Source organism: Trichomycterus rosablanca, chromosome 11, assembly GCF_030014385.1.
Source record: "Trichomycterus rosablanca isolate fTriRos1 chromosome 11, fTriRos1.hap1, whole genome shotgun sequence".
Classification (NCBI taxonomy): domain Eukaryota; kingdom Metazoa; phylum Chordata; class Actinopteri; order Siluriformes; family Trichomycteridae; genus Trichomycterus; species Trichomycterus rosablanca.
In genome coordinates, this window is record NC_085998.1 from 30320434 (window position 1) to 30343952 (window position 23519).

A 23519-nucleotide genomic window follows, 5' to 3' on the forward strand; every position below is an offset into this window, starting at 1 on the left:
CTTCTATATGGTAAGTGGAGCTGATAAAATGGACAGTGAGTGTAGAAACAAGGAGGTGGTTTTAATGTTATGGTTGATCAGTGTATGTTCTGAACATTACTAGTTTCTAATGTTCTCCAATAGAGGATCTGCATCTCTAATATTATCAAATAAACCAACTAAACCAAACTGGTGCTGGTTCATATTTTTATAGAGGATTTTATAAAATGTGAAGAAGCCAGTTTTTTCACACCTGTGTGTCATAAGTAGGAAGTAAAGTGGGAGTAGAGCCAATCTCCTTCCCGAAATCTAACTGTTTCAATATTCCACGGCTCAGTTTCTCACACGTACACAAATCACGTTTTCTCCCACAGCTGCCTGGGTGGAGTCGGGCGTTACCCACCACCCCCAATGACTATGTAAGCAAGGACAGAGATCCCTCTGTGCATCATGGCAGTCAAGAAGTGAGCCAGCAATCTAACAGAACAGTGCTAATCCACTACTGTGCCACAGACTGGGGAGGTCAGTACTCCTATATCTATTTCCAACCCAGACAATACAACATGTAACCGTTTATTTTTGGTTAGAGCTACTTAATTTTCTGTGGCTTGTAGTGGGTAAATTCCACTGAGACAGTCTAATGGAATTTAAATGTAGCTCAGGTGTCAGATGTTTTGGTGTTTCAAATTCCTTTCACTGACATTTTGACCCCTGGCTTATGGCATTCACACTTTTATTAAGTGATGCATCATTCAGCTGAGCTGAGTGACTACATTTTCAATCTATGTGAAACATATACACCGATCAGGCATAACATTATAACCACCTTCCTAATATTGTTTTGGTCCCCCTTTTGCTGCCAAAACAGCCCTGACCCATTGAGGCATGGACTCCACTAGACCTCTCAAGGTGTGCTGTGGTATCTGGCACCAAGATGTTAGCAGCAGATCCTTTAACTCCTGTAAGTTGTGAGGTGAGGCCTCCATGGATCGGACTTGTTTGTCCAGCACATCCCACAGATGCTCGACTGGATTGAGATCTGGGGAATTTGGAAGCCAAGTCAACACCTCAGACATTATCCTGCTGAAAGAGGCCACAGTCATCAGGGAATACCGTTTCCATGAAAGAGTGTACATGGTCTACAACGATGCTTAGGTAGGTGGTACGTGTCAAAGTAACATCCACATGGATGGCAGGACTCAAGGTTCCCCAGCAGAACATTGAACAAAGCATCACACTGCCTCTGCCGGCTTCATCAGATCAGGCCACCTTCTTCCATTGCTCCGTGGTCCAGTTCCAATGCTCACGCACCCATTGTTGGCGCTTTTGGCGATGGACAGGGGTCAGCATGGGCACCCTGACTGGTCTGTGGCTATGCAGCCACATACGCAACAAACTGTGATGCACTGTGTATTCAGACACCTTTCTATCAGAACCAGCATTAACTTCTTCAGCAATTTGAGCTACAGTAGCTCGTCTATTGGATCGGACCACACGGGCCAGCCCTTGCTCCCCACGTGCATCAATGAGCCTTGGCTGCCCATGACCCTGTCACCAGTTTACCACAGTTCCTTCCTTGGACCACTTTTGATAGATACTGACTACTGCAGACCTGGAACACCCCACAAGAGCAGCTATTTAGGTGATGCTCTGACCCAGTCGTCTAGCCATCACAATTTGGCCCTTGTTAAACTAGCTCAAATCCTTACACTTGCCCATTTTTCCTGCTTCTAACACATCAACTTTGAGGATAAAATGTTCACTTGCTGCCTAATATATCCCACCCACTAACAGGTGCCATGATGAAGAGATAATCAGTGTTATTCACTTCACCTGTCTGTGGTCATAATGTTATGCCTAGTCAGTGTAGATTACACTCACTCACATACACTGTGACCAAATCTTCACCTACCTTTCTCAGCACCCCGAGCTATAACACAAGTTTAAAAGTGAAACAGTGAGGAAAATCCAGCTGTGGATGCTTTCAGAGTGGATTTGACAGTTATTTAACACAAATGCATATTTGTCTCATATTCGCACTTTGATGACGGTTTACCACACTGTGCAAGCCAAGCACTAAGCAAAGCGGCAGTTTGTGAACACTTCTTCTGTGAATGCGCCCTAATACCCGATCGTGATACCATCACCTGTTACCAATTCAGCTGCTTAATGTGTAATGTCTCAAAATGATGTCACCTTTACAATTGCATGTCCTTTTTGAGTGTGTTGCAAGAAATTCTAAATGTTTATTTAGTGCAAACAAATTGTTTACAGATTTTATATCACTGGCAAAATGGAAGATGCCCTGTAATACCACCTTCTTGGCAACCAAGTATGACCAATTCCGAAAATGTTTGCTTTAAGAAATGTTTTTAACTGATTTCTAATTCTCTCATGATGTTCAGTCTAAATTGGTGACAACTCAGTTTTGCTTCTAAAGACTAAAGTTTAAAAGTGAAACAGTGAGGAAAATCCAGCTGTGGATGGAGTGGATTAGACGGTTATTTAACACAAATGTATGTTCGTCACATATTCGCACTTTGATGACATTTTATCGCAATGCACAAGCCAAACACTGGGCAAAACGGCAGTTTATACCCGATCGTAATACCGTCACCTGTTACCAATTCAGCTGCTTATTGTGGAATGTTTCAAAATGATGTAACTTTTACAATGTAAGAATTTTTTATAAACCCTTATCTTATTTTGACAATTTGGCCCTTGTTAAACTCATTCAAATCCTTACACTTGCCCATTTTTCCTGCTTCTAACACATCAACTTTGAGGATAAAATGTTCACTTGCTGCCTAATATATCCCACCCACTAACAGGTGCTGTGATGAAGAGATAATCAGTGCATAATTGTAATTGAATGTTAACATTTTTATTAGGAAAAAAAGCCACAAATTACATCTGACTTTGACAGATATTCACAAAGATTGTTGACAGAGAATCTGCCCATCTGCTTCCATGCTGTACAGCTTGGTGAAAAATCCCAAATTCTTTCCGGTTCGGCTTTCATTGATTTGCGCCAGGAAAAATAGCTCAAGGTCCAGTCAGTGTTCTTCACACCAGTTCATGTTATTATAAGATTGGCCTTGGAACTGACTTTGCTTTTACTACTACAGCTTTGAAATTATTTGAAAGTTATTTTTTCCCTTCCAGCTTCCTGAAATGGTGCTGTTTTTTAAACAGAATCAACAACCTATGCACTCCCAACGAGAAACAGATCATTTACTGGAAACGTGGAGTGAAGCCAGTAGGCACTGACTAGTAAGTAGAAGAAGAAAAGCACTTTGTGTTATTCTGATTGCAATAAAATGGGGTGGGTATTCAGGTAAACAGATGACCTTTTACTTCCAGAAAAACATATGCATCCTGGTGTGCACTAAGAGATATGTAGACACATTCACACAAGTATAGACGTACACGTATTTTGAATGTGTGTGTGATGTCAGAGGTCACTGAGTGGGCACAGTGTGTGTGAGTGTGTATGTGTAGAAAAGGGGATGGGCTGTGCTGTATAAAAACAGGTTTCTGATGAGGGAAAAGACAGTAAAGGAAAGAGTTTTGTGGGACCAAAGGAACTTAAGGAGGCATTACTGCAAGAAAAGGATCCATTTATCAAAGTGGTACACAGTTCTGACGATGGCCTATCACAATGGTAAGGTATCTGGAATTTCGATACAGTTGTCTATACATATTTGAGCAACCCTCGTCTGGTCAAATTAATGTGTATTCGATTTCTTAAGCTAAAGGAAGTTAACATCATTTAAAATAAATTTTGACTGTAAATTCTAGTGTACAGTTAATTTTATGTTGATTAAATTGGATAGACAAGTTTGGATACCCAATTAAGTACACGGCAGTACTTATTGTATGTGCATGGTACATTTTGAGGTATGTTCTGGATAATTGTAGAAGCCAGCCTCTTTTCAGATTTAATTCCTTGACTGACTGTCACATTTGCTTATATACTTTACTTTTTCATTTTCTTGTGCCCGAAATCCCAGACATCAATTAGCCCAAATTTCAAATTTCCAGTCATCTGTTTAGAGGAGCCCATGTTTAATAACAAGGTGCTGTTTGGCTTTGCAGTTGTCATTGGCTAACAGTTCCTTTTGACAAGGCATTAAGTAAATTACACAAGACACTGTAAAATGTTTTACATTTGGCCAAGTTTTTATGACCATAACTCAAAACTGACTTGTAGAGGTTCTTAAATGTGTTGCTACACCCCACGTCCACTATTTTCTTAAATATTTCAATACTTAGAGGCATTTCTGATTGTTGTAAATTGGTGTATTGGTAATTTTATTGGTATTTTAATGCTGCCAGATGTAATAGTTAAATTAGGGTGACCATGTTTTGGTTTTGAAAGAAGAGGACACTTGGCAGGATGGCAATATGGGCCAGACGGACACCTGCACTGAGTTGAAAGTTTGGGGGTTAAATATTTGACAAATGCATTAGTAACCATGTTGAACTTTACTGAATAAACAGCTACTTTTAACAAGACAAACTAACAAATACATTTATGGTCATATAATCTTATTACTTTCAATAATAAACAATAATAACAGCAAATAAAATAGTACATCAGTAGAGCTATTTCAGAATGTGGCGCTATCACGGCGTTGACAATAACCCCTATCTTAGTACGTGCATTTGGAAATGTTTACACTGTTTCAGTATCAGGGAAAGACTTAACAAAGCAGACGTGCAGCCCATTGATCTGTAGCTGTTGTGATGCTTCATGGTGTGAAATGCAAAAGCTCCCTCTGCAGCAGTAACATCATCTTCTGTTTTACATGATCACACAGAATAGTTCACTTACCTGACGAACTCTCCTTTAGCTGTGCTTTTGTGTTTTGCTGAACTGGCACCTTTATTTGGCACTGACACCTACGTACATGTCAGCTTTGCAGGTCATGCATTCTGCTTCCCAAGGATTCCGACCAAGACAAAAACACAGATTTTTTCTGTAATTAGTTTGTGAATTATCATGTGCGCTTGGGATTTTTAAGAGAAGTGCAAGAAGGTGGGACCTAAAGAGAAAGCTGAAATCAGTGCAAAAACATGCAAAGAATAGCGCACACAGACCAGGTCCAAAAAAGAGGACATATGGTCACCCTACTTAAATTCATTCCAAACCAGTTCATATTCACTGATCAGCCATAACATTAAAACCACATTGTTTTTACACTCACTGTCCATTTTATCAGCTCCACTTACCATATAGGAGCACTTTGTAGTTTTACAATTACTGACTGTAGTCCATCTGTTTCTCTGCATGCTTTTCTAACATGGTGGTGGTGTGTTAGTGTGTGTTGTGCTGGTATGAGTGGATCAGACTACTACTTGGTCCACCTTGTAGATGTAAAGTCAGAGACGATCGCTCATCTATTGCTGCTGTTTGAGTTGGTCATCTTCTAGACCTTCATCAGTGGAGTGGTCACAGGACGCTGCCCACGGGTATCTGCTGGCTGGATGTATTTGGTTGGTGGACTATTCTCAGTCCAGCAGTGACAGTGAGGTGTTTAAAAACTCCATCAGCATTGCTGTGTCTGATCCACTCATACCAGCACAACATACACTAACACATCACCACCATGTCAGTGTCACTGCAGTGCTGAGAATGATCCAATGACCCAAATAATACCTGCTCTGTGGGGGTCCTGACCATTGAAGGACAGCATGAAAGGGGGCTAACAAAGCATGCAGAGAAACAGATGTACTGAGTGAATAAGTAAGATAATAGTGTACTATGTATGTATGTTTGGATTTTTGGTCATGTTCATTTATTTCCATTTACAATCTACTTCATCCTGATCATTGTTGTTGTTGATTCAGCGCGATTCAAAAACATGGGTGCATGGTGGAAATATACCCTGCAGAGGTTACCTATTCATACTCAACACACACTCACACATTTATTTACTTATTCACACTTAGGGGAAAACATGCAGACATGGGAAGAACATTAAAAACTCTTTAAAGAAAATGAATGGAAAAATCTAAGTAAATTGACCCCAGGTGCACACCTCCCCAGCCAGGAGTTTCATTTACTTACTACTAGAATTTGTGCAAAGCAGAAACACAACCTATTGCATTTTCCAAAATGTCCCAACTTTTCCAGACATAGTGTTCGTACAATTAATATGTATGTTTTACTCTAGCTTTGTTCCAAGGTGTGGATCTTCAGTGCCAGGTAAACAATCGTTTCCACCACACCGAGGAAATGGGCACAGAACGTTTAGTGGTGCGTCGAGGACAGCCATTCTCTATACTGCTGAGGTTTAAAGACTCCCCTCTACACCCTCCAGACCACCAGCTTACTCTGATCCTCAACCTGGGTAAGTATGCCGTCTGAATAAAGAGAGCATTGCTTGTTAAGTCTTGAATACATATCAGAGTGTGTTTGTATCATAACAGTTACCTTCTAAGAATGAATGTATTTAAAGTAATAGACTAGTTGAGAAAATACAAGATAGACATACACTGATCAGCCATAACTTTATATAGTAATTCTACAATTACTGACTGTAGTCCATCTGTTTCTCTACATACCTTTTTAACCTGCTTTCACCCTGTTCTTTAGTGGTCAGGACCCCCACAGGACCACCACAGAGCAGGTATTATTTAGGTGGTGGATCATTCTCAGCACTGCAGTGACAATTACATGGTGGTGGTGCGTTAGTGTGTGTTGTGCTGGTATGAGTGGATCAGACACAGCAGCACTGATGGAGTTTTTAAATACCGTGTCCACTCACTGTCCACTCTATTAGACACTCCTACCTAGTTGGTCCACCTTGTAGATGTAAAGTCAGAGACGATCGCCCATCTATTGCTGCTGTTTGATTTGGTCATCTTCTAGACCTTCATCAGTGGTCACAGGACGCTGCCCACAGGGTGCTGTTGGTTGGATATTTTTGGTTGGTGGACTATTCTCAGTCCAGCAGTGACAGTGAGATGATTAAAAACTCCATCAGCGCTGCTGTGTCTGATCCACTCATACCAGCACAACACACACTAACACACCACCACCCAAATAATACCTGCTCTGTAGTGGTCCTGGGAGAGTCCTGACCATTGAAGAACAGCATGAAAGGGGGCTAAAAGCATGCAGAGAAACAGATGGACTACTGTCAGTAATTGTAGAACAACAAAGTGCTTCTATATGGTAAGTGGAGCCGATAAAATGGACAGTGAGTGTAAAAACAAGGAGATTGTTTTAATGTTATGGCTGATCGGTGTATATAATGGGGTATTTCCCTACATGTGGGTACTGCCCAGATAGAAAACATCACATAAACCCCAAGGGGTAAAACATTTTAACATTTTTAAGTACAATAATTTGAACATTAATCAATTATTTGTATTATTTGGCATTATGAAAAGTGAATTCCATGCCTATTAGAAAATCTTTTGGGATTCAACTACAGAAGGTGCAAAGCCAATTTCTGACAAAATCTGCTCATCTCGCTGTATACAACACTTGAGCTGCTTTCCAGTCTGTTGTTATTGTTGTCTTACTCTCCTCTTTATGATGCACCATACATTTTAATATTAGACAGATCTGGACTGCAGGCAGGCCAGTCAAGCACATACACTCTATCGGTACGAAGCCATGCTGTTGTAGCCCATGCAGAATGAGGCCTACCATTGTCTTGCTCAAATAGACATGGAGTTCTGTTGTCTTGGCAGAAGCATATGTCTCTCCAAAATACCAATATAAGCCTCCACTGCAATGATACTTTCACATATATGCAGATCTCCAATGCCATGGGCACTGATGCATCCCCATGCCATCACAGATGCTGTTTTTTGGCACTTTTCCTTAGTAAAGGTCTAGATAGTCTTTTCATTTTTGACACGTAGAATCTGACATCCATTTTGCCCCAAAAACAAGCTGAAATAAGGACTGACCACATAACTGTCCACTGTCTTTTGGTCCTATCCAGCTATCCTGGATGTGAGCTGCCACCAGCGGTGGCATTGCTGCGTTTTCTGTATGCGGCTGTCCTGAGAGGCCAGTCCTGGACAGGAGTGAGGGCGTGGCAGTCGTTTTCTATTTTTTAATGTCTGTTACCATTGTATTAAGTTTTCCTTTCTAGGTCCTCTTTTCAGGAGCGTGGGTTGTTACTCACTGGTGGATCGAGTAGCTGGCACAAGTCGCAATCCATATTTCTTCTATATTTCTTCTTTAGTCTATTTTTCTTTTTGGCCCCCTTCGATGAACCTGATATGATGTATGCAGCTGTCCTGAGAGACTAGTCCTGGACACGAGTGGTGGCATTTTCCAAGAGCTGTAACAATTCTTAACCACAGTTGCTCCCTTGGTTAATACGTATTTAACAGACCAGACAACACACAGACTGTTAACATGCTACATGTCATACATACAGTATGTATTATGTGTATAATTATGTGTACTATTATGTGTATTATTAGGTGTATCACTAAAACAAACATACCTGGCAAAATGAAGTGATTCTGATAGCAGTCATTTTCTAGTAGTAGCTGGCACAAGTGGCAACCCATCTCTTCTATATTTCTTTATTAGTCTATCACTCTTTTATCATCCTGATATGATGTGTATGTGTGTATTACAGGTACACATGGAGAGGTTGTAGTGAGAGTGTCGGGTTCAAGAGCAGCACATGGAAAATGGTGGTTCAGTCAGCAAATTGCTCAAAGTGAGATCTTACTGAAAGTTCATAGCCCTGCTGATGCCTCTGTTGGTCTGTATAGCATGGCTGTACTTTTGCTGTCTGCTGAGGGACACATCCTGGAGGAGAGCAGCCCTCATTTCTTTCACCTGATTTTTAATCCCTGGTGTCCAGGTGATTTGTAGTATTTATTTTTCTTATTTACTGACAAATTATATATGTTATTTAAAAGCCTGTTGTATTAGAAAGATGTTAGTTATCACATGAATTGATGGTATGGCCTGTAGTCAGTTGGTCTTCATTAAATACCCTATGTTCTGCAATGTGTCTAGAAATAACATTTTATAACATGCATTAATAATGAAGTCTGTATTAATTTTATATTGCAGCTGATTCTGTTTATCTGCCTGATGAGGAGCTTCTGCAGGAGTACATTTTAAATGAGAATGGCATCCTGTACCAGGGATCATGGGACGAAATCACCACTTTGCCTTGGAACTTTGGACAGGTAACACGTATCTCAGCACTGTAGTGACAATGAAATGGTTGGTGGTGGTGTGTTAGTGTATGTAATGCTGGTATGAGTGGATAAGACACAGCAGTGCTTCTGGAGTTTTTAAATACCAAGTCCACTCACTGTCCACTCTATTAGACACTCCTACCTAATTGGTCCACCTTGTAGATGTAAAGTCAGAGACGATCGCTCATCTATTGCTGCTGTTTGTGTTGGTTATCTTCTAGACCTTCATCAGTGGTCACAGGACGCTGCCCACGGGGCGCTGTTGGCTGGATATTTTTGGTTGGTGGAATATTCTCAGTCCAGCAGTGACAGTGAGGTGTTTAAAAACTCCATCAATGCTGCTGTGTCTGATCCACTCATACCAGCACAACACACACTAACACACCACCACCATGTCAGTGTCACGGCAGTGCTGAGAATGACCCACCACCTAAATAATACCTGCTTTGTGGTGGTCCTGTGGGGGTCCTGACCATTGAAGAACAGGGTAAAAGCAGGCTAAAAAAACATGCAGAGAAATAGATGGACTACAGTCAGTAATTGTAGAACTACAAAGTGCTTCTATATGGTAAATGGAGCTGATAAAATTGACAGTGAGTGTAGAAACAAGAAGGTGGTTTTAATGTTATGCCTGATTGGTGTGTATATATATATATATATACTGTATATACAGTGTATCACAAAAGTGAGTACACCCCTCATTTCATTATATCTTTTCATGGGACAACACTATAGACATGAAACTTGGATATAGCTTAGAGTAGTCAGTGTACAGCTTGTATAGCAGTGTAGATTTACTGTCTTCTGAAAATAACTCAACACACAGCCATTAATGTCTAAATAGCTGGCAACATAAGTGAGTACACCCCACAGTGAACATGTCCAAATTGTGCCCAAATGTGTCGTTGTCCCTCCCTGGTGTCATGTGTCAAGGTCCCAGGTGTAAATGGGGAGCAGGGCTGTTAAATTTGGTGTTTTGGGTACAATTCTCTCATACTGGCCACTGGATATTCAACATGGCACCTCATGGCAAAGAACTCTCTGAGGATGTGAGAAATAGAATTGTTGCTCTCCACAAAGATGGCCTGGGATATAAGAAGATTGCTAACACCCTGAAACTGAGCTACAGCATGGTGGCCAAGGTCATACAGCGGTTTTCCAGGTTCCACTCGGAACAGGCTTCGCCAGGGTCGACCAAAGAAGTTGAGTCCACGTGTTCGGCGTCATATCCAGAGGTTGGCTTTAAAAAATAGACACATGAGTGCTGCCAGCATTGCTGCAGAGGTTGAAGACGTGGGAGGTCAGCCTGTCAGTGCTCAGACCATACGCCGCACACTGCATCAACTCGGTCTGCATGGTCGTCATCCCAGAAGGAAGCTGACGCACAAGAAAGCCAGCAAACAGTTTGCTGAAGACAAGCAGTCCAAGAACATGGATTACTGGAATGCCCTGTGGTCTGACGAGACCAAGATAAACTTGTTTGGCTCAGATGGTGTCCAGCATGTGTGGCGGCGCCCTGGTGAGAAGTACCAAGACAACTGTATCTTGCCTACAATCAAGCATGGTGGTGGTAGCATCATGGTCTTGGGCTGCATGAGTGTTGCTGGCACTGGGGAGCTGCAGTTCATTGAGGGAAACATGAATTCCAACATGTACTGTGACATTCTGAAACAGAGCATGATCCCCTCCCTTCGAAAACTGGGCCTCATGGCAGTTTTCCAACAGGATAACGACCCCAAACACAACCTCCAAGATGACAACTGCCTTGCTGAGGAAGCTGAAGGTAAAGGTGATGGACTAAACCCAATTGAGCACCTGTGGCGCATCCTCAAGTGGAAGGTGGAGGAGTTCAAGGTGTCTAACATCCACCAGCTCCGTGATGTCATCATGGAGGAGTGGAAGAGGATTCCAGTAGCAACTTGTGCAGCTCTGGTGAATTCCATGCCCAGGAGGGTTAAGGCAGTGCTGGATAATAATGGTGGTCACACAAAATATTGACACTTTGGGCACAATTTGGACATGTTCACTGTGGGGTGTACTCACTTATGTTGCCAGCCATTTAGACATTAATGGCTGTGTGTTGAGTTATTTTCAGAAGACAGTAAATCTACACTGCTATACAAGTTGTACACTGACTACTCTAAGTTATATCCAAGTTTCATGTCTATAGTGTTGTCCCATGAAAAGATATAATGAAATATTTGCAGAAATGTGAGGGGTGTACTCACTTTTGTGATACACTGTATATACTTCAATGAACTTATTTTATATAATTGATTTTATACAGCAGTGAACAATGGGTGTGGCTATAACACCTTAACTCAGTAATTAGGGGGGTGTTCACATACCTTTGGCTATATAGTATATCTTTTCACATTGTAAATAATCGTCATAAAGGGTACTCAAAATAACAATAAAAATATGTCTAAGTGAAGGTACCAAATATGTGCAGATGGGTACCATATGTACAGAGGGGTACAGCAAGTACCCTCACAAACGTAAGTTGATCTGTTCATTATTGTATGAACTGCCGACTATGTGTCTCAAAGGAAGCACCATCTCAGTATACAAATGTAGACAGTAGGGTTGAACTTCTGGCATTATGAAAGCCTTTATAGATGCTGTCATGGTCCCGGGGCAGCTGACAAAAGGATATGATATATGGGTAGCTTCACATGCTGTTGGAATCTGTGGCCAGTGTCAGCAGTTTAATGGTGCAGGGTGTGAATTGTGGCAACTATGTGCCAGTAGAGACACAGGGGGCTGGACAGCCTGGATGATGGTTCTGCTTGGATGTCAAGCATTTCTGCTGAGGATGTGCAGAAATGCTTTTCTTACAAACAACTGGCTTAGATAAGCAGAGGTGAAATAAGGATAGAAAAGAATACAGATAGAGTCTAGAGTCTGGCTGTAGTTTATTGTGATCTAAAAACACTTTATGTTTGTGGTGAAAATCCCAAAACCCTGTGCTAATTAATGTTTTCTTCTTTTACCAGTTTGAAAAAGGTGTGTTGGACATCTGTTTTGAGATTTTGGATAACTCCCCAACTGCACTGAAAAACTCTGAGATGGATATTGCCAAGAGAGCAGATCCTGTCTATATTAGCAGGACAGTTACTGCAATGGTAAGGAAAAGGTCTTTTTGGCCCCATATCACTCTTCAGATTCTCTTTTTGGTACCTACCATCCCAGGTTTATTCTACCAACAGACATTTAGGGTGTGTTCGAAAACCTAGTGAGCTGCCTTGCTGTCTTACTGTCTAGAGAGGATTCTAATAAGTCATTAACTTAAAAGTCAGGTTAATCGAATGCACTACTTAGACAGCGATTCCATCAGTTTTCGCTTATTAAGCGAGCATCATGCCATTCAAATCAATGGGATGACAATGCACTAGTATGTCAACTAACTTCTCCCTCCGTGTATCGAAAATGCTGACAAGCCCGAATTTGCAAATAAATGACACTTGACACAGTTTATACAAATTAAAAATCAATGATAATTTTTTCACGTTTAAAATAACTCGTTTATCCGCACTGCATATTTTTTTATGTTTTTGTGAAAAAGTTGGCCACACTGAATGCTGGGATTGTCTTCACCACTAAGGCAGCATTGGATGCTCCTTCATTATTCTGTCAAAATACCATTCAGATTTAAGGTGCCTAAGTAGGCAGAATTTTAATGTATCTAGGAATTCGAACAGCCTCCTTCTCGGGAGCGCGCGTAAGATGACGTAAAATGCTGACTATGTAGAGAGCTCACTAGGTTTTCTTTACCATTCAAAGATTTTAATGAAAATGTTGTGTAATAAAAACAATAAACATAGGTGTGACAAAGGCTAAGTATAACAAAAATGCAGGTCAGAACTGACCTGTGGATCCAACCTTTACAAATGGCTGCTAAATTATTGGAGGTAATATGGTTTTACGTCTTGCTTAATTTTATTTAGTGTTGGTGAATTCAGACCATTTTTAGCTGTGTTTTAATTTTGAACAAAAGGAAAACTCAGGAACATTAGAGCAGCACAACGTAAAACTAAAAAAATCAATTACAGAAGATAAAATAAATAAATGATGTTATACATGGCCTACCTAATTCACAAGGGTACCAATACTGTACATGGATGGAAAATCATGCACTGTATTACTGTAATTACTGTATTATTACTGTATTATTACTGAAATGTCAGGGAACATCAGGTCAAGCTGGTACTTTTAGTAAAAGAAACTGTTTAATAATCATTTTTGTCTGGCAGGTAAACGCAAATGACGACCGTGGGGTGGTATTCGGGCGCTGGGATGGCAAGTATAGTGATGGTGTGGCTCCTACACGGTGGACTGGTAGTGTTCCAATCCTGAAGCGCTGGAGCGAGGGAGGTACCCAACGGGTACGTTATGGGCAGTGCTGGGTGTTCTCCGCTGTGGCTTGTACAAGTAAGTGAAATATTTTTAAAATTGTTTTATTTTTCTAATGCACGTATTACAACATTACTAAATAGTTTCTGAAGTAAGAGGTCATTTACAGGGATGGGTGCTCAGTATTATTACATTAAACCTAACATGGAATGAATTAAAACATGACTAACTGTCCGATCTGTCCCTGCTGATTTTAAGATTAAGGTATGTAATAATCCAGCTGGGTTTAGGTGTGTCATTTGTACAAATGTTAGCAGCAAGTGTTCATTGAATTATGAATTAACATGAATTATGTGTTTTGCGGCTTGGAAACTCAAAAGCTTTCAAAAAGAACAAAAATATGTTGTGGTGTTATGCTTGTTATATTACTAGGCTGCAGTTAAAAAAGGCATTTACAACACAGAGAGAGGACCTCGTTTTCCCTGAGATTACCTGTATAATAAGTGTGCTTCAGGGGTTTGAAATATCCATTTACTGTCTCAAAATCTGCCATTTTTAAAAAGGGAGCTAAGTGTTTTCCTTTAATTTCTTATCCTAATATTTAGTGTATTTTGAATTGTTGTCTTCCTAGAAACCTCAAGTCCTGTTTTAGCTTTTTGGCAGAGGCAGCTAGATGCCATTAAAATCTGCTGATACTTAACAGAGTCCATGATACCAAGTATCACACTAGAGGAAAAACAGCCCTAAAACAGTATGAATGTTCCACCCTACAGTGGATTCAGAAAGATTCAGTCTTTCTGTAGAATGTCAAATTGTGGACGCGCGTCCGGTTTGCTTTAATTGGGGTTTTTTTCTCCCTTTTTCTCCCGATTTTTAGCTCGTTCAATTTTTTTTACCCAATTGCGTTATGCCTCCTCTCTACTGGAGCTGACCCCCGCCCTGATTGAGAAGAGCGAGATTGTCACACGCCACCTCAGACACGTGCGCAGTAGCCGACTGAGGCAAGTTCATTTGCCGATCAGCTCTGTGCAAGGAGAGCCACACCCTGATCAGCATTATTCCTCAAGTCTGTGCAGACGCCATCAATCAGCCAGCAGAGGTCGTAATTCGCTCAGTTATAAGGAACCCGGTCTGGCTCATCCTACCCTATGAACAACAGCCAATCGTTGTTCATGCAGCCGCTCAGCCCAGCCGGATAGCAGAGCTGAGATTCGATACGATGTATACGCAATCCCAGCTCTGGTGTGAACCTGAACAGCGCTTTTATTGCTTTTGAGATGTGTCTACAATTTAGCCAGAGTGTCTGACTCCAGACGGTTTCATTAAAGCTCTTGTTCTTTCATTAATGTCCTGACAGCAGATACATTTTGGCAAGTAGCTTCTTTTTACTGCTAGACAATTTGGCCTCAGTGTCACATCATTTTATAACAAGATGGCCATGTATGGTTATTTGAGAATATCTAAACAACTGTGTGAATTTAAACAATAGTATGTTTGAAAATGCTTTGGTAATGGAATTGCCATGGGTCCCAATAATTGTGGTGTTGATTTGTAATGATGATTTTTCTATTGTATTTCTGTAAATATTTTTTTCTAGCACCTTTTAAGAATGTTTAATGCGTTAGTACTAAATGCCCCACAGTATAATCAACTGCTCCTCACACCTCCCTCAACTATAGTGGCCAGCTCCTGTACAAACATCCACAGAACCAAGAATCCACTGCAGCTGGCTGTCAGATGCTCCTAATATGTTTCCTTTAACCTCATTTTTATGTGATCTTTCAACAGTTCTTCGCTGTCTGGGCATTCCGACTCGGTGTGTCACAAATTACTCCTCAGCCCACGATACCAATGGGAACATCTCTGTGGACTACCTGTTCAATGAGAAGCTAGAGCGCGTGACCGAGGGCAGAAAAGACATGATCTGGTTACATCTATTCTCCATTATGTTCTACAACAATGAGTTTTAGACAAACAGTACTTTTTGCATCTGAACAGTGTGTGTTTTGTGTTTTTTAGGAACTACCATTGTTGGGTGGAGTCCTGGATGAGCAGAGAGGATCTTCCAAAAGGTTATGATGGGTGGCAAGTACTTGACCCAACCCCACAGGAAAGAAGTGACGGTACGTTTAAAGGTTTCTCAACCATTGGACCAAAGCCTATTCGCGCCCTCTAGTGGTCACTGTAAAGATACAGGCTCCAAACAGCAGGAGAAAAATAGATTGTACTGAACAACTTAATGACTTTCAGTGTGGTTCCTCCATCTGATGCACCCTTTCCAACAAGTGAATTAATAAACATTTATTGTGGACTGATAGGGTTCCATGATAGAACCAGACAGACATTGGTTGATGTGGCATAAATCATAATGCCATGGGCCTGTAAAAACAGTGTAAACAATGTAAACACATTATGAAATACAGTTCACCAAATTACAGTCTGACAGATGTTACTGGGACATGAGGGGACCACTTAAGAGGGCTACCATAGTGTCAGCTGTAAAGAAGAATTATTAATATTTGGCTGTTCATGGTGTGGGCTAAACCATTTTAGTTCCAGTAAAGCAACAATTTAACATAAAAAATGTTTTTTTTTTAAATGCAATAAAAAGAAGAATCTGTGCTGATTTGCATTGCACTCATAAAAGTGTAGGTGACAAAATTCATACGGCTGCTGCCCACGTGTCGGAGGGGGCGTGGGTTAGCTTCGTTCTCCTCAATCAGAGCGGGGATCGGCATTGGTGGAGATGAACCACAACGCAATCGGGCAGTTGGACGCGCTAAAAAAGGGAGAAAAAGGGGAGAAAATGCATATTCAAAATATATATATAAAAAAGAACAGTCTGTGATTTGTCCATTCTTTTGAATCCTTATTTAACTGATGAATGTATAAAGAAAATATTTCCAATGTTTTCCCTGATCAGCTTCACTGTAGTTTGTAAATATAAACACATTTATTTATTTTATTACTATTTGATGCCTGCAGCACACTCCAAAAAAGGTGGGACAGAGCCGTGTTTATCTCTGTGTTCCAACACCTTTCCTATTAATGACACTTTTCAATCATTCGGGAATTGAAGACACTAATTATTATTATTGCTTAATTATTGGAATTTTTGTCCATTCTTGCTTGATACAAGACTTCAGTTGTTCTTTTTGAACTGTGACAATTTATTCTGGAAATGTGGTGCGAAGTGGCTGAGCAATAACTAGGGATGAAATAATAAACTCTATCCACGATGCAATACAATTCACGATACTGGGTGATTTTTTCCCCAATTTTTTTAAACAAAATGAAATTGAAGACAAATTATGACAAAGTTTCCTTTTATTATTTATCTTAAAAAACATAAAATAAAATACTGTATTTGTGCTTATCCTTTATTTATCTAAATAATGAATGCCCTTTTATTTCTGAAGTAGGTACAAACTATGCCAAATAATGCTTATTGTGTAAAAAAAACATTATATAACATTATATATATATATATATATATATATATACTGTATATATAAATAAATAATACAAATAAAGAAAGTATCCTCACATAAATAAATTTGGCTGTTTAAAGTGAATGTCGATTCATCTTAAATGAATAACCGATTCGAATCGTGGCACATGTGCACCGATTTTTAACTGTCTTGTGGTGCATCATTACATTCCTAGCAATAACCCATTATTGCTTGGTTGATCCTTATTTTATTCCCAATCATGATTCCCTCACCTGTTACTAATTCACCTGTTTATTGTGGAACACTGTAAGTTGAATATTCTGTAAACCTTTCACTTTTATTTTGCCTCTGTCTCAACTTTAGCAAGTTCTACATTAGTTTCTATTGATTCAATGATTAAAATACAATTAGTAAAAACATTGATTCAGCATGGCAGTCACTGTGCACTAAGCAGGGTCAATAAAGTAATGATTTGGTTTGGTGTGGTAAAACAAGTCTGACCTCAGCCACATTTAACATCTTTGCTGAGTCCAAGGCCTTAATTGGCATGACTTTTTGGTATGTGACTTTTGTGACTCTTCTTCTTTGCTTTTCCTAGGTATATACTGTTGTGGTCCATGCCCGGTTCAGGCGGTAAGAGATGGCGAGGTGGGGATGAAATATGATGCAGCGTTTGTGTTCTCAGAGGTGAATGCAGACCTGGTCTGCTGGATCGTTATCTCGGATGGTGAAAAAACAAGAGCATCATTGGACAGCAAGATTGTGGGAAGAAACATCAGTACTAAGAGTGTGTATGGAGATTACAGAGAGGACATCACTGCCAACTACAAATACCCTGAAGGTGCCAATATGACAATTTGATTTACTGTATTGTGTGCCAGATTATTTTATTGACCACTTTTCTTACTATAGGTTCTGTGATGGAACGAGAGGTGTATAAAAAGGCAGGAAAACAAATATCCAGGAATAACACAGTTCCTGGCAAACTGGAGCTCTCCATCAAGCATGCCCAGGCCATTCATGGCACAGACTTTGATGTGATAGTGGAGGTGTTTAATGTGGGTGGAGAAGACACACCGGCTGAACTCACAGTCACATCTAATGCTGTTACTTATAACAGTATTCACAGGGGGGAGTGCCAAAGGAAGACTGCCAAACTCACAGTCCCAGCACAAAAAGGTAAAACAAATTAGGTTGATGCAGAGAGTGAATAAAAATACAGAAATGATGAGGCATAACATTATGACCACTTCCTTGTTTCTACACTCACTGTGTTTTAATCAGCTCTACATACCATATAGAAGCACTTTGTAGTTCTACAATTACTGACTGTAGTCCATCTGTTTCTCTGCATGCTTTTTTTTGCCTGCTTTCACCCTGTTCTTCAATGGTCAGGACCCCCACAGGACCACCACTGAGCAGGTATTATTTAGGTGGTGGATCATTCTCAGCACTGCATTGACAATGACATGGTGGTGGTGTGTTAGTGTGTGTTGTGCTGGTATGAGTGGATCAGACACAGCAGCGTTGCTGGAGTTTTTAAATACCGTGTCCACTCACTGTCCACTCTATTAGACACTCCTCTATTGCTGCTGTTTGAGTTGGTCATCTTCTAGACCTTCATCAGTGGTCATAGGACGCTGCCCACGGGGCGCCAACATTTTTGGTTGGTGGACTATTCTCAGTCCAGCATGGAAAGTGAGGTTTTTAAAAACTCCATCAGCATTGCTGTGTCTTATTCACTCATACCAGAACAACACACACTAACACACCAGCACCAAGTCAGTGTCACTGCAGTGCTGAGAATGATCCACCACCTAAATAATACCTACTCTGTGGTGGTCCTGTGGGTGTCCTGACCATTGAAGAACAACATGAAAGGGGGCTAACAAAGCATTCAGAGAAACAGATGGACTACAGTCAGTAATTGTAGAACTACAAAGTGCTTCTTTATAGTAAGTGGAGCTGATAAAATGGACAGTGAGTGTAGAAACAAGGAGGTGGTTTTAATGTTATGCCTGATCGGTGTATATGTGAGATTTTAGTCTTAGTATGGTTCAAATGTGTACTGCAGTTGGGTTCAAATAATACGCATGTGTGTGGGCTTCACCTGGCACACCTTGCCCCGCCCTTTACAATTTTACAATTTTTTTGTTATGGATTCCTATCCATTTATGTTGTATTATTTACTGTTTCTCTATGACTGCTTTTCAGCTCATAAAGAGGTGTTGCGGCTTCATTATGACCATTACGGAGCATGTGTGTCAGAGCATCACTTAATCAGAGTCACAGCACTTCTCCAAGCTGGCAGTGAGAACACCGTCATCCTGCAAGAGGTTAACATCCCATTAAAAATGCCTAAGCTTCATATCAAGGTAATAATTAAAACCTGTACTGGTTCAGCTCTGTACATATTGATCCACTGCATGTAACCTGCATTTATTAACCTTGATGTACTTTTTTAGGTTATTGGAGAAGCAATGGTATCACGCAAGCTGACGGCACTTATCTCCTTTATTAACCCTCTACCGGTCTCTCTGAAAAGAGGGGTTTTTACAGTGGAAGGGGCAGGACTAACAGCGGTACAAGAAATCCAGGCACCGTATGTATCAGCCCTTTAATATTTTAGCAAAACCATTTACATACCTAATTCAAACCTACTTCATTAGGTTAATGCACTGTAAAGAATAGTAACAGTAAGACAATAACATACATTCACCTAATGAATTAGTCTGTAGTCTAGTCATTAGCCTTTATTCTGAACAAAACTGGCCAGACATTACAGGGGAATGATGCTCACATCCAAAACTGTGAGCTAAACATTCCTCAGCACAGTCATAAATCAAAGACACTTGCAAAAACACTGACCTAATTCTGAATTAAGACATATCTTAAAAGATGGTACTAAAACAGCATATTCTGGCTTTTATTGGTGTGTCATTGAAGGAATGATTCACCGTGTTTAGTCTGACATCATTCAAATATTTACGTCTAAAATGAATCATATTAAATTGTTTCAGATTGCCCCACCAAAGCTTACGAAATTCTAATATTGGTTCCTAATAGAGCGTTATTATTAAAGACTACAGCTCTCACAGTGCAATGTGTTAGCCCAGTCCCACCTATATGTGATAGCCATAGATGCAAAAGTCATGATATTTAAGATACACTGATCAGCCATAACAGTAAAACCACCTCTTTGTTTCTACACTCACTGTCCATTTTATCAGCTCCACTTACCATATAGAAGCACTTTATAGTTCTACAATTACTGTAGTCCATATATTTCTCTACATACCTTTATAACCTGCTTTCTCCCTGTTCTTCAATGGTCAGGACCCCCACAGGACCACCACAGAGCAGGTATTATTTAGGTGGTGGATCATTCTCAGCACTGCAGTGATACTGACATGGTGCTGGTGTGTTAGTGTGTGTTGTGCTGGTATGAGTGGATCAGACACAGCAGCACTGCTGGAGTTTTTAAATACTGTGTCCACTCACTGTCCACTCTATTAGACACTCCTACCTAGTTGGTCCACCTTGCAGATGTAAAGTCAGAGACGATTGCTCATCTATTGCTGCTGTTTGAGTTGGTCATCTTCGAGACCTTCATCAGTGGTCACAGGACGCTGCCCACGAGGAGCTGTTGGCTGGATATTTTTGGTTGGTGGACTATTCTCAGTCTAGCAGTGACAGTGAGGTGTTTAAAAACTTCAGCAGCATTGCTGTGTCTTATCCACTCATACCAGCACAACACACACTAACACCCCACCACCATTTAATTGTCACTGCAGTGCTGGGAATGACCCACCACCCAAATAACACCTGCTCTGTGGTGGTCCTGTGGGGGTCCTGTCCATTGAAGAACAGGGTGAAAGCAGGCTAAAAAAGCATGCAGAGAAACAGATGAACTACAGTCAGTAATTGTAGAACTACAAAATGCTCCTATATGGTAAGTTAATAAAAATATTAAATAATTTCTTTCCTTTACAGTGGTGATATTAAACCTGGTCAGGATGTTGCAGTGAAGTTCTCTTTCAAACCTATTCGAGCTGGCCTGAGAAAGCTGCTGGTCGACTTTGACTCGGACAGACTGAAAGATGTCAAGGGTGAAGTAACTCTTATTGTTCAGAGAAAAAGATCTGAAAATGCTTAAACAACTGTAACACACAACCATGTAATGCAAGTTTGAATCAAAAGTGGAAGCCTATTGTACATGAGAATATAAACATTTAATTAAGTGCATAACATTAGAACTGCTTTTTACAGCTCTCGGTTAATATTAAAATGTGCTTATTAATAAATCCTATTTAAAAAGCTTGTATAATCAGTTTTGTCACTCATGCACAAAACAGTTGGTGTGTATTTGCTTTGTTATTATTTTTATCCTTTGCAAATGTAATGTTTTAATATTATTTGCTTTTTTTAAGTCTTATTGTTACTTTTTGGGAAAACGTACAGATTTTACATGAAAAAATAAAAGCTTGAATTATTATTGTAGCCCATCAATTGCATATTACCATCCAGTTTCCATAGACAGACACTGGAAGTACATATTTGTGCTACATTAATACATACAGTATACTTGCCTCTGCTTTTCTTGTCTTAAAAATAAAAACTGTTAAGTCGAGTACTCTCAAATGTGCATTCAAATTTTGGCTTCTGTCCACTACTCCCAAGATACTATTTTACTATTGTCTCTTTCAATAACTGCAAACCCCATTTCCAGAAAAGTTGGGACAAAAGTTGGGTTGCTTAATACGAAACCTCAGCTGTCAACAGTCCGTGGTTGCCATTGTCTGATTCACCACTTTATGATGCACCATACATTATATTATATTAAATTAAAAATAAATATAAGTAAAATATACAGGATGCTTTGGTGACAGAAATGGACTAGGATGAAGCAGTTAATGAGAATGAAATGGAAGAATATTATACTTACATTTACATTTTTTAGCATTTAGCAGACGTTTTTATTCAAAGTGAATTACAATACTGGGACAGGACACAGTCTAAGCAATTGAGGGTTAAGGGCCTTGCTCAAGGGCCCAACAGCAGCAACCTGGCAGTGGTGGGTCTTGAACCAGCAATATTCTGATTACTAGTCCAGTACCTTAACCACTAGGCTACACTGTCCCCTACGTACTTGTTAATGATAAAAAAATAAAAATAAAGCAAATCTATACAAGTGACTTGCAACATAAATAAAAACTAAAGAAAAGTTTGAAGAAAACATGATTTTGTATTTTTGATGCATGAAGGGTGCACCCCCAGTAAATTATTATTATTGTTATTATTATTATTATTATTATTATTTTGGACTGGAATACCTACATTTTTTATTTGTAATATTTTTTACCCAGCCACATTTAAAATAACAATAAGACAAAAAAATACTTTTATGAAAATGCAGTCGTTCATTCATTCATGAGTCTTCAGCAACTCCTTTATACTGATCAGTGCCATGCTGGATTAAAAGCTTACATATGGGAACAAGGCAAAAAAACACACCCTGGGCAGAGTCACATTGGGTCTGGATGCATGGAATTTGATGTTTTCCAGGTCTTTGTTTTGTCTGAAACTGGCTACTTTAAGTGCATCTAATTGTGAGTTATTTTTTTCTGATTGGGTTGTACTCCTTGTTTTTGGGAGAGGATCCAGACCTACAGTGACCCTGACCAGGATAAAAAAGTTTAATAAAAACAGTATACAAAACTGCAGCTAAAGACGTGAGCTATTGAGAGTTTGTGAGGTTAATAAACTATTTTGTGAGATCGGGTAAACAAAAGATGATATTACTGCCGCAGAGGGAGTTTTTGCATTTCTCACTATGAAGCATCACAATAGTTACAGATCAGTAAACTACACGTCTGCCTTGTTAAAAAGTCTTTCCTTGATTCTGAAACAGCGTGAACATTTTCAAATGCGCTTACTAAAATAGAGGTTATTTGTAACGCTGTGACAGTGCCACATTCTGCCAAAATAGCTCTACTGATGGACTATTTTATTTGTTATTATTATTGTTTAGGGCCAAACGCTGAATGGAAAGGAATATGATTATCTGACCATATATGCATTTGTTAGTTGTCTTGCTAAAAAAATAGCTGTGTATGTATTAAAATTCAGTAACATAGTTGCATGATTATTGATGCATTTGTCAAAAATAGAGCAAGCCTTAGCCTTAGTAGTTAAGGTACTGGATTAGTAATCATAAGGCCACTGGTTTAAGCCCCACCATTGCCAGGTTGCTGCTGTTGGGCCCTTGAGCAAGGCCCTTAACCCTCAATGTAAGTCACTTTGGGTAAAGGTGTCTGCTAAATGCTGAAAATGTAAATATTTAAACCCTACTTTATACACAATGCCATTGTGCCACCAATTACATTAAATTACTTTGCCAATCCTACCCCACCTCCGAACCCAACCTTCCACCCAATACAGGTGTCCACTTGCCCCATTCTGCCATCCTGCCCCAAGTGCCCTCTTTTTTGAAAACCAAAATATGGTTACCCTAATTAAATAAGTGATTTAGTGATAAATATT

The 23519-nt window shown here is 39.9% G+C and overlaps 1 protein-coding gene across 1 annotated transcript; it reads left to right on the forward strand.

Annotated features, from left to right (window-relative positions):
* Window positions 1-3627: 3627 nt before the first annotated feature.
* Window positions 3628-21132, forward strand: tgm2l (transglutaminase 2, like). The gene is made up of 13 exons (XM_063004333.1): window positions 3628-3643; window positions 6159-6335; window positions 8595-8825; window positions 9041-9159; window positions 12168-12296; window positions 13425-13602; window positions 15313-15451; window positions 15544-15647; window positions 17575-17817; window positions 17889-18155; window positions 19191-19351; window positions 19442-19578; window positions 20970-21132. The coding sequence occupies exons 1-13, from the start codon at window positions 3628-3630 to the stop codon at window positions 21130-21132; spliced, it is 2064 nt and encodes a 687-aa protein (XP_062860403.1).
* The last annotated feature ends 2387 nt before the right edge of the window (window positions 21133-23519 follow it).

Coding starts and splice junctions, on each gene's coding strand:
- tgm2l (XM_063004333.1), top strand. Junction 17,818..17,888: donor CAACTACAAATACCCTGAAG/GTGCCAATATGA, acceptor TTCTTACTATAG/GTTCTGTGATGGAACGAGAG. Junction 19,352..19,441: donor TGCCTAAGCTTCATATCAAG/GTAATAATTAAA, acceptor GTACTTTTTTAG/GTTATTGGAGAAGCAATGGT.